Raw genomic sequence first — 11,468 nt, forward strand, 5'->3', positions numbered from 1 at the left:
ACCATCGCATATAAGTGAATGTAGCGGTGCTTGAGCATGCGCACCATTGATCCATTCATGTGGGACATTCGGGGTGCACAGATCTCTTAATCACTGGGGTCCTGTGGATAGTGGTATGCCTTTAAACCAGCCGGAGACGTGGGATTCTAGTTGGTAGACCAGACAGATTGGATTTTTACCCTTCGCACCAAAGGACCGAATGGGTATCTGGAAGCTTCTTATTTCCTACTAGTGCCAGAGAAGTAACATGCATGCTTTACTGGGTTTCATGTCAATGTAGAAGAGTAGAAGATCGTAAGGTTTAGCTAAACAGTCCTCATTCTACTACCAAAGCATCAAATATAGAGAATGTCCTGATTGTGAAGAAACGGTCTTTAATGGGATTCACGTTTACCCCATATCCATCCGAGTCACGTCAAATTCCATCCGTTGTCCTTATGCTTTGTGTGAAAATGCACCAAATTCAGTAAATCACATCATGAGCTCTACAAAAACTTTACTCTATCCGCAGGACTGTTGGGAGTCTGTCAGAGTCCTCGAATGATCCCACCATCGCCAACCATGGCTGAGAAGGTTCTTCCATGGAAAGGGGAACCAGATGAAAACACTGTCCGTATCTCTTCAGAGACCACAAAAATAGTCCCGGTGGATCTACAAAAGTCCTGGAAGCAAAGCATCTCTTCTCTGGAGAGCATCAGTTCTCCACCGGCACCTGACGCCAACGCTAAGTGTTTGAGGCAGGAGATCTGCAGTCCTCCAGGGCTTCAGACTCTGCCGGAGACCTGCAGCTGTTTTCCTTTTACTAGTTCTCCATCACAAGGTACAAAAAGTCGTTTAGCTCCTGCAGACATCCAGCAACAAGAACTTCAGCCATTAATGCCTCCCGGAGAGGTTTCCGGGTTGAGTCCTGTGTCCACCAGGCACGGCTGTAAGACAAGACGATTGCAGATCCATCGGACTTCTAAAATCTGACGCTGGTTGGGGTTTAGGGTCGGTTCGTATCCTAGAACCTTGGAAGGTGTCTTCTGATTGCCAAAGGCTTTGATGGGACATCGGAAGGAGAAGTCATGGCGACTTTATCAGCAGACGCCATGTTTCTGGACGTTCCTTGTCACCCTAGATGAATATCGTATATCTCATTATGGGGTGCGCCAAAATGATCTGGTTAGAAGGTTTATGTGGTGCCCATGGAGGACGGGAATCCATGGATGATGGTTGGATTGGTCCTTCTGTTATGTAAGAGGGTGGTTCTTCCTTCTTCTTTGTGTTTTTAAGTTACGTTCAAATTCTTAAAAATTTAATTGGAAAGCGAAGAGCGAGTCGCTCAGGTTCTTTTAAACTACAACTGTTTTTGGAAACGATTGGTGACCACCGATATGGCTGTCATCCCTCTCTTGGGAAAGCCTCCTTAGCATACTTTTAAAGTGTCGGCACTGCAGAACCTAAAGGAAGTCCATGCAAACTCCATACAGACGTCATCCAGTGGCTTCGAGCAGAAGTGCCGCCATGTTGTATTACTTTCTGCCTTTCCGTTTTGCTTGTATACCTGTTCATACATCGATGTTTGTGTCCATTCATGGAGACGTCTCCACCCTACCGTCTCTGGCCTTCTACTTAGTAGATGAGGTTCTCTAGACACGTGGCGGTCTTACGGTCTGTTACTATTTCATGGCTTCGGTTCTGCTGATTCCATATTACGTCTGTATTTATTTCTATGCCGTCTGTGATGCCTTTCTAATATGTTTAGCCCTTTTTAAAATTCTTCTAGACCTTTAATTCTCATTGCTTTGTGCATCTGCCTTGTGTTATTGCAGACCTGCTTCCTATAAAGGCTGCATTTGATTTGTATTAAACAGACCCGTGACCCTTCATTATTAGGCATTGTTTTGTTGACCCCTTACACTGCGCCCATGATCAGCCATGTTTGTCCCCAGTCATTGCCCCAAGTCAACATCCCAGCAAGTAGCCGACTAACGATATAGCAGCATCTTTTATGTGTATACAGGGGATGTGGATGAACCCTTGTAGGGGTCCCTATATACGTTAGACTTTAGTTCTCCAAACCCACCTATAAGGGCGAGGCTAGACGACTCTGATGTGTATGGGGACAGAGAAAGCAGGATCGGGGATGTTACATTTCAACGACCGATCCTTTCATTCCCCGGGAGATAAGCCGAATCAGAGTTATGTGGCGTTGACTTACCTCCGCTGAGCCGTTCATCTGTTAGGGGCAGCCAGGGGATGTGGCTGCTGGACAGACAATGGTTCATCTAAAGGTTGCTGAATGTCTATGGGCAGCTTAAGTCATGAATGATCGTGTCTGTGGCCGACCATCGCTCAACAATCGCTTGATGTAAAATGGCGTTAAAACAAGTGCGGATTGACTTACTATATCATCCATTGGCACTCGTTACCTGCTTGGGTTTCTCCCACTAAAGACATTTATCCCCTCTCCACAGATGTGAATGGAGTAGTGGCGCACATGCCCGACTGCAGCTCCATTCACTTCCATTGGAAGAAGGGAGATCAGTGCGCTTGGCAGCCTTCCTCCGGCCCATAGAAGTGAATAGAGCGACGGTTGAACATGTGCATTGCTGCTACATTCACATCGACTGTGCGCCAATCTTGGAATCACTGCGTATTCTCGCGCTCAGACCCCCAGCGATCAGACATGTATCCCCTGTTTTGTGCTTAAGGGGGATAAGTGTCTTTAATGGCCGGTTTCACACGGCCAAGAAAATCGTGTCTCGCAATGCACAAATCTCGCACTAATATGAACCCCAATTATTTGAATGCGGTGGTACACATGAGCGATGGCTTCCTGCAGGGCACCGCCATACGATGCTATTCCGGAAACACCGCAGCGTGTTCTATCTTCCTGCAGTATTGCTCTGTGATCTGGGTACGGCGCTGCAGGGGAGCGCTGCGGCTGTAGCCTCCTATCCGATGGAGCCGCTGCTGCGCTTTATATTGTAGGGATGGAAGTTTTATGCTGAACTTTTATTAGTTCAACTGAATAAGAATTACAGAAATAGCTAAATCAGCAGAAAACCCGAGAATTCCATCCAACTTGTAGCCATAAAAGATGCGCCGCTTGTTGTAAAATATTGGTACACCGTGCAAAAATATTAAGGCAACCCTTAAATCAGACATCGGATCTCAATGAACAACCGCTACGTCCTCGGAGCGACCCTGCGAAGTCTCTGCAACAAGAAAAAATGGCCAATGGCGGAGCTGCGAACTTCGCTGTCCTCTGATGAATGCCAATGGAGCTGCCCAGTGCTCGGCTGTGAGTGCAGGTACCACTACACGGGGTCGGACCCTCATGGAGTCTGTGTATGACAGCTTGGTCAGTAGCTGCCGGAGGTCATTTTGTAGGACTCAGGTAGCTCCTCATGTTGGGTTGATGCCCTGCTGTCCGGCTCTCCTTGTGTAATGGCCATGTCCTGGTACCCTCTCCATGCTCTTGTGCCAGGAAACACCGTAAACCTTCTTGCTCTGGCACGTATGGATGTGCCATCCTGGAGGAGCAGCACTACCTGTACAACCTGATTGGGCGGCAGGTAGCGGCTCATGTACCGGTAGTGACAAGGATGCCCGCAAAACAAGAGGACTTGTCTCCGGTGCCTTTTTGGGGTGTCTTGCTGTCACTTTCATTTGCACCAAAGCAGGTGGAGTTGATTCACAATGGCTTCTGCTTCCTAACCGGACAGATTGATATCCCTCAAGTGGAAGTGACTTGGGGTTATACTGGGATCCTTAAAAGTTCCTGAGCTTCTCCTGAGCAGTGCGTCATCTATCTAAGGGCTAGGCCCACACTCCCAGCCAGATCTTGTATTACCCAAGGCATCCAGAACCAAAAAGGACGTCAAACTGCAATCGGCCATGATTCCAGTAACAGTCCGAGCACTACCCCCCCCCCCCCTCCACCCCGTACACTCCCACCCCCGAGGTCTGATCCTGCAGTTATACTTTCTTCTGTCTCTTCCAGACTTTATGCTAATATATACTCAGTAGGTCACCAAGGAGGACGGGCTGATGGAAGAAACTATGACTGCAGGATCCGACTACGGAAGGTCTATTTGTTGTCTGTTGCCGTGGAAACATGTAACTCTGCATAGGAGCTGTAGAAACAAAACTATTGAACCTTTTCACAAGCAGCGCTGACCCAACCCCCACCGGAGCAGGGCACAGCGGATGTCCGTAGGGGGTGCAAAGTCTACATATGGCCATTTTAAACCTTCTGCCTCCGTCCACCAGTCACAAGAGAGATTGCTGACCATCAAGCTGGAGGAGCCATTAAAGTGACCCTCTGGTTTCTGTCCTGAGATTGGAGGGGGTAATGCCGCCACTTGTTGTTCTGTTCTGGTCCGCTGGTTCTGGGTCCCTTTTTCGGCCATGGCTGATGCAATCTTCAAACCCTTTAACCCCCACAGCGCATTGGTCCATTAGCCTATATCTGCACTCTGATTGGCCGGAGCTGCTCCCGTATTCCATACCCATGCGGTAGATCCCAGCGACACGAGATGTTCCTTCACGTCTTGCACAGACTTTCGGCAAGCCCCTTATGAAAACCGCTGCCTGAATGGAAGAGTTAAAGACGGGCACAAAATGGAAATTCTGAAAATGCTGAAATCTAGGCGGTTCAGCCAAGTAGCGGCGATCTGTGACTCTTATCTGCCGCCCTGCACCCTCCTCTTCACCCCCCGCAGCCGCCGATCTGCCGCTGTGCTTACAAGCATCGCTTCCGCAGTAACAAACTGTTACCTACAACTTCCAGCATGCAAGAGCTTATCTCCCTGCAGCACTGCAGCTCCGCCCCCAGCTTGCAGGTTCTACAACTTACCAGCACCTACCTACCTCCCTCCCACTCAGAGAGCCAGAGAACCTGCTGAAGCCGACGGACCGGACCGAATGGCATATAAGCAATATAGCGCGAGCCCGGCGACACGGCTGGCGCCCCTGCGTGCCTGCTATTTCTGTATTGCGAATATCCGTGGCGGCTCACTAGAGGTCATGCGCAGTACCTTTTGTATTTCGCGGGCTGTCGCTTAGCGATGCCGCAGGTACCCACAGGCCATTCGCAATGTAAACTGCATATGGGCTGCAGGTCAGACGGCCTCCATTGACATGAGGCCATCGGCACGGATTCCGCGACAAAAAAAGAGCACGCTGCGATTTTTCTACACCATTCATAGCCGTGATTGTGAACACAGAAGTGAAAATGCGCGCCTTTTAATGCCCGTGGAATCCGCAATCCAAACCGCCCGTGTGAGCCCAGCGTCAGTCTGCGTCCAGAATACCCCTTTAACTCCTTCCCTGCCAGCGTCACTTGAAGAGTGCAGGTAGACTTCGCCGTCTTTGCGCCGCGGTTCAGCCAGAGGTTGCAGCCGCTCCGGTAATCTGACGACTGTTGTTCTTGCCTCCCTCCGACTCGGCATCTGTGGATATAAATCCCCGGCTTTTCGGCAGGACTTGTTAAATACCTTGTCACCACCTGCACAAAGGCGGCAGTGTTGACTTGGGCAGCCGGACCGATCCTTCCCCCTCCTTCTTCTAGGAGCTCAAGTCATACAGTAGCTGGAAATACCCAGAGAGCCGAGCAGCGAAGCCTCCACAGACTCGGGGGCCATTCTACGTGCGGCCGGGCTGCGTCTGCGCCGCAGAATTGCGCGGAATATATGACACCTGTTATCGCTGCAGGTAGGATCGGATATTGGATGTTGATACTGCAATAAAAAGTTCTGCAACTTTCTAATACATTTTGTGTTTCCAAAATCTCTGATTGCTGTCAGTGAATGGGATTACACAGTGTTGTTGGAACAGTCAGTCTCTACAGGATTCGGACTGCAGTCGCCGCTCTCGGCATCCTTTATCTTACAAGATCAAAAATAATGACACCCCCCCCCCCCCCCATCCGGGAGCGAAGATTCAGCGTCTTGTCTTCTTATGTAGTCAGAAGCGGTTGCAGACAGCAGAGCTGAGAAAAGGGGCGAACATCTTGAGTTCCCTTGCAGACATAAGACTTCTGTTTGCACTTGGCTGCGAGCGGTGGATTACGCTGGATGCAGGTCACCGGATTATGTCTTGTGGGGGGAGGAGGGGTCGAGATTTTAAGGGGAAAAGTGTGATCAGTAGACGCAGCTCGTTCCTGATGTGTGCGATATTAAGAGCTACATCTGGAATTCATCTACATGAAGAGTTGAGTCACTTTATAAATATATTACATTACTTATCCTGTACTGCTCCTCCAGAGCTGAACTCACTATTCTGCTGGTGGAGTCTCTGTGTACATACATTATTTATCCTGTACTGACCCTGAGTTACATCCTGTATTATACTCCAGAGCTGAACTCACTATTCTGCTGGTGGAGTCACTGTGTACATACATTACTTATCCTGTACTGATCCTGAGTTACATCCTGTATTATACTCCAGAGCTGCACTCACTGTTCTGCTGGTGGAGTCACTGTGTACATACATTACTTATCCTGTACTGATCCTGAGTTACATCCTGTATTATACTCCAGAGCTGCACTCACTATTCTGCTGGTGGAGTCACTGTTTACATACATTACTTATCCTGTACTGATCCTGAGTTACATCCTGTATTATACCCCAGAGCTGCACTCACTATTCTGCTGGTGGAGTCACTGTGTACATACATTACTTATCCTGTACTGATCCTGAGTTACATCCTGTATTATACTCCAGAGCTGCACTCACTATTCTGCTGGTGGAGTCACTGTGTACATACATTACTTATTCTGTACTGATCCTGAGTTACATCCTGTATTATCCTCCAGAGCTGCACTCACTATTCTGCTGGTGGAGTCACTGTGTACATACATTACTTATTCTGTACTGATCCTGAGTTACATCCTGTATTATACTCCAGAGCTGCACTCACTATTCTGCTGGTGGAGTCACTGTGTACATACATTACTTATCCTGTACTGATCCTGAGTTACATCCTGTATTATACTCCAGAGCTGCACTCACTATTCTGCTGGTGGAGTCACTGTGTACATACATTACTTATTCTGTACTGATCCTGAGTTACATCCTGTATTATCCTCCAGAGCTGCACTCACTATTCTGCTGGTGGAGTCACTGTGTACATACATTACTTATCCTGTACTGTTCCTGAGTTACATCCAGTATTATACTCCAGAGCTGCACTCACTATTCTGCTGGTGGGGTCACTGTGTACATACATTACTTATTCTGTACTGTATTACACTCCAGAGCTGCACTCACTATTCTGCTGCTGCTGGAGTCGCTTTGTATTCCCTGGATGGTGGGATGAGACAAGCAGCAGTTCGTTTTACTAGAAGTCGTGTAACCGGACCCGCGTTCCTCTCCTGATTTCCGCGTGACCTTCTGCTGCAGGTTTAATGGCAATCACATCTGTCCCGTCTGGAAGTCGCGCTCATAAAATGGCCGGCTACCTTGTATGAGCGCTGAGGGTGATGATGTGACGGCCGCGGCTTCCCTGGAGTGTCTGGAATCTTGTCGCGGATCGCTGGGCCGGGCGTTGTGCCGCCGTGCGACGTTTATTATCCTGACGCCTCATCGCGCCGCCGTTGCGTCTTCTACGGATCACTTGGTGGCGACTGCGAAACCAAACGTGCAACAAAGTAACACAAATTCAGGAAGGATCAACGATCCCAGCGGGGCGGGGGAATACACGCTGCGCTTACACGTACACGCAAGTTCCATGCGATGAAGGTGTGGTGCGACGCATTTTTACTCCCATAGGAAATAATGCGCGATTTTCGTGTGTTTTTCACGCGCATGAATATTGCGACTGCTGCGATGGGTTTTAGTTTTCTTGCAAAATTCCTCGCACACAAACTTGCAACTTTTTAGGTGCGATATTTCTCCGAGTTTCTCGGACCGCTCTCGTACCCGCCCGTGTAAATACGCCCTACATACACCCCTTACGGGCACGCGTTAATGTCCCATGTGATTTCTGTAAATATTTCGCAACGCGCAGAAAAATCGCCCGTGTAAATGTGCTATAATAGAACCAAAAGAGTTCTCATTCACTGACAGACAGCAGAGATCTTGAGATCACAAAGTACGTTGGAAGTTCCAGAACTTTTCATGACTCTTTATTCTAACTTTCTGGACAGAACTTCATCCTTTCACGCTGATTAGAAGTAATTGCACCAAATTTGGCGCAATCGTTCCAGAATGCCTTTTAGCACCCCCTCGCGGGCTTTATTAGCGCCCGGATCCTGCACTGTACTCCGCCAAAGCAGAAGCCAGGGATCAGGCAGCTTATGTAGATGAAGGGAGGGGGCGCCGGGGGAAGCGCAGCCTGTGATTATTCCTGAGGAGGTTTCCTCTCCGGTTACTTCGCCGCCGCTGAGCTCATAGCAGGATACAGTTTTCCCAAAGTTTTGGCTGCGCCGGAACGTCAACAGTCGGAGTCTTCCTGGATGAAGCCGGGCGAATCTACGGAGCTGTCACCGTGAGTGGGATAGCAATGCTGGGGAGTTAGGAAGTATGTGCCCCCCTGTGAGTCCGGGGATTAGTGTGCTGCTACCGTAGATGGCCGGGCTGCTATGACTCGGGGCGCCGGAGGGCGCCGTATCGTGTAATGCTGCTAGTGTGCGGTACAACATCTGTAGGTTGGGGGATACTTTCACATGAGCCTCTATTTCTTGGTTTCTGCCACATGGTGAGTGCATCGACAGATTCCATTCATTTCTAGGGTGCCTTGACACGAATACTTCTAAAAATGCAGAAATTTCTGCACCCACGTGTATACAGGTGCATTACGGTTCGGAAATGCGCAGCGCAAATTAAGCTTTTGGTGCGGCTTGTAGACATATTCCACCGGAGGGAAAGCGCCGCTATAGCGCCATCAGCGTCATGACTGTGGGATCGCAGCCTGCTCACTCTCTCTATTTATGACTTGTGCGATCTGCTATTACTGTCATCTCGATGGCCTCGTCCGCCAGTCCTCTTTACTGTGTCTTACGGCCCGTTCGCGCTGCTCATCCGTGAAACGTACACGTTTTACTGCACCAAATGGTAGCGTTAACGGATCCATGTGCTACAGGGGGATAAACAGTCATGCGATGCATACGTTCAGCCTAGCATACGTTCAGCCTAGCATACGCTTCTGCGCAATTTTTTGTACGATGGAAAAGCGTCGCCTACTACGATTTTCTGTCCCACAAGAAAATACGAAAATGTTGGGGCTGCTGTGCAGAAGTCGCTGACCGGTGGCGTTATCGCTCACATGGGGGCGTTGCGGAAATCCTGCACTGGATCTTAGGCTACTCTGTTTTTTTGATAGGTGTCCCCGGGGTGTCTCACTTCCAAAATGTTTTTTTGAAGATACACTCAAAGTGGCACTGCGAGAGGGCGGAGCCCGACACGGGATTTATTATGCAAATGATAGAAGGTATAATGCCTCTGCAGCGCCACCTACTGGAAGGTAACTTTTCTTATAAGTCATATGTGTCAGACTCAAGGTCCACAGGCTGAATGTGGCTTGTGACGAGGACCAGACACAGAAGGACTTTCCCCGGAGGACACACTCTCTTGACAGAGGGGCGACGCCAGCGCACAGAGCGGGTGCCATCTTGCATTCTGAGCTTCGGCGCACCTCCTCAACCGCTCTACCCGGGCATTTAAGCCACCCTCCAAGGTAGGACGGTAAAGAGGTGGAAGCGGAGAAACCATCACAGTGCAGAGAGCTCAACAAAATCGCGCGATGCGGGAGCGAGTAAAAAAATCGAAATGATGACGCCAACGATTTTCAATGGTCTCCTTCACATTAGCGGCGTGTTGCGAGAACAAAAAATTGCGTCATGCTCTATCTTTCCGCCATGTGCAATTTTTTTTATCGCGTCGCAGCGCACAAACTTGCATTGCGATTTTAAGCTTATAAGGTCCTAATGACTTTCGTGATAAAAAAATCGCGCAATTTAATCGCAGGCGGCGGCGAAGCAATACGAGATTATTCTATAAAAAGCACCGCTGATTTTCGCCAGGATTTTCTTGTACGTATTCGCTGTATTTGGGATCTTCTTGTGTTATTTTGCGCGTATTTACTGTGGAAAAAAAAACGCTAGGCGGTCCCAACGTTTTCTGCCGCCTTCATGTGTAAATGCGCGGTTTACTATATATGGACCAAATAGGACGCTGCAAGTTTACAGATGTGAAAGCCAATGGGGATTAAGCTGTCCGTGTTACATAATACGGAGCGCCAATACGCCCGCGTGAACGAGCCCTTATAAACGGCCCTTGATGGCAACCATGATGCTGCTGTGGCCCTCGGTGACCATGAGATTGTCACCCCTGCTGTAAGTCAATGTCCCACCTTCTAGCAGGTGTCGCAACGTGACGAAGGATCTGGAGTGTCATAGGGGGTGCGGAGCGTGCACGTAGGACATTAGGGGGCCCGTCCGGGAGCCAGGAAGTCCCGGATGACCCATGAGTCTCCGCTCGACTCTACCTCTCCCCACCCCGTTGTCCTCCTCCAGTTTGGTTTTTCGGGAGTTCTCCTTTAAGGGATAAGTTCTTTTTTGCATTCGAATTGAAAGCCCCGAGCGGACTGATGACACACAACCCGTCTGTGAAGAATGGCGCGCTGGGACAGGGGGTCCCCATTGTTCCTCGGCCATCGGAGGACGCGCTGCAGTTTGCAGGATTTCTCTGCTCACCTCCCTGTTGGCTGGAAATGTTTGATGATCGGAGCAGCTGCTTCTGGCGTCGGAGGGGGGCGCTCTATGAATGTTGTCATTGTAAATCCGGGCCGGGAGGGGCGGCCATCGCAGCCGCGCACCTGGAGCCGCACTCCCAGCGCCATAATGTATAGGCCAGTGTGCAAGAAAGTCGTGGGCTGTGTAAGCCGAGTCTTTATACGGGCAAGACAGTCGCATGTGATGTATTAACCCTTTGTTTCCAATGGGTTCATTTTACAGGGGCTGTTTTTTCTTCCCGCACGGATAAAACCGCAGCATGTTCCGTTTTTGAGTGAGATCACAGAAAACTTGCTATGAGCGAGTTTTATAAATCGCGTCACACTCACGTGAAACGTGCGTGTGCTTACGGGTGTCATGTGACCGTGATACGATTTTTCCTATTACACGTGAATTTCACACGCATGAACTGCAATGCGATTTTTCTCGAAAAACCCACCGCATAGACATCGCAGGTTTTTGCATCTCCAGTTATCCGTAGCGCGCCCGCTCTTTAGATGTGGCGCATCTCTGGATTGGCAGCACTTCGGTACAGATCTTCACAGCCGTTGGCCATCATGGCCGGCGCATCTAATATTTAGGGGTGCCCCACCCACGCTCCGTCTTGCTCCCTTTCTGATCACGTTTATCAGTCACCTGACCTAATAGTAGCTCAGTACTCTCTAAGTTCGGCGCTGTGCCTGGTACGGTAGTGACTGCGAAGCTCACTGAAGCGCTGCTGTCACTTTAATCAGCTGATCGCTG

General features: G+C 49.5%; 1 protein-coding gene across 1 annotated transcript in view; it reads left to right on the forward strand.

Moving 5' to 3' along the window:
- SLC9A5 (solute carrier family 9 member A5) overlaps positions 1-1,853 on the forward strand; it is a 74,243-nt gene extending 72,390 nt beyond the window's left edge. Inside the window, exon 16 of the mRNA XM_066583856.1 lies at positions 512-1,853. Within this exon, the coding sequence (XP_066439953.1) occupies positions 512-972 (461 nt within the window). The 3' untranslated portion in view covers positions 973-1,853. The remainder of the gene's footprint in view (positions 1-511) is intronic.
- The last annotated feature ends 9,615 nt before the right edge of the window (positions 1,854-11,468 follow it).

Source organism: Eleutherodactylus coqui, chromosome 11 (genome assembly GCF_035609145.1).
Source record: "Eleutherodactylus coqui strain aEleCoq1 chromosome 11, aEleCoq1.hap1, whole genome shotgun sequence".
In the NCBI taxonomy this organism is placed as follows: Eukaryota; Metazoa; Chordata; class Amphibia; order Anura; family Eleutherodactylidae; genus Eleutherodactylus; species Eleutherodactylus coqui.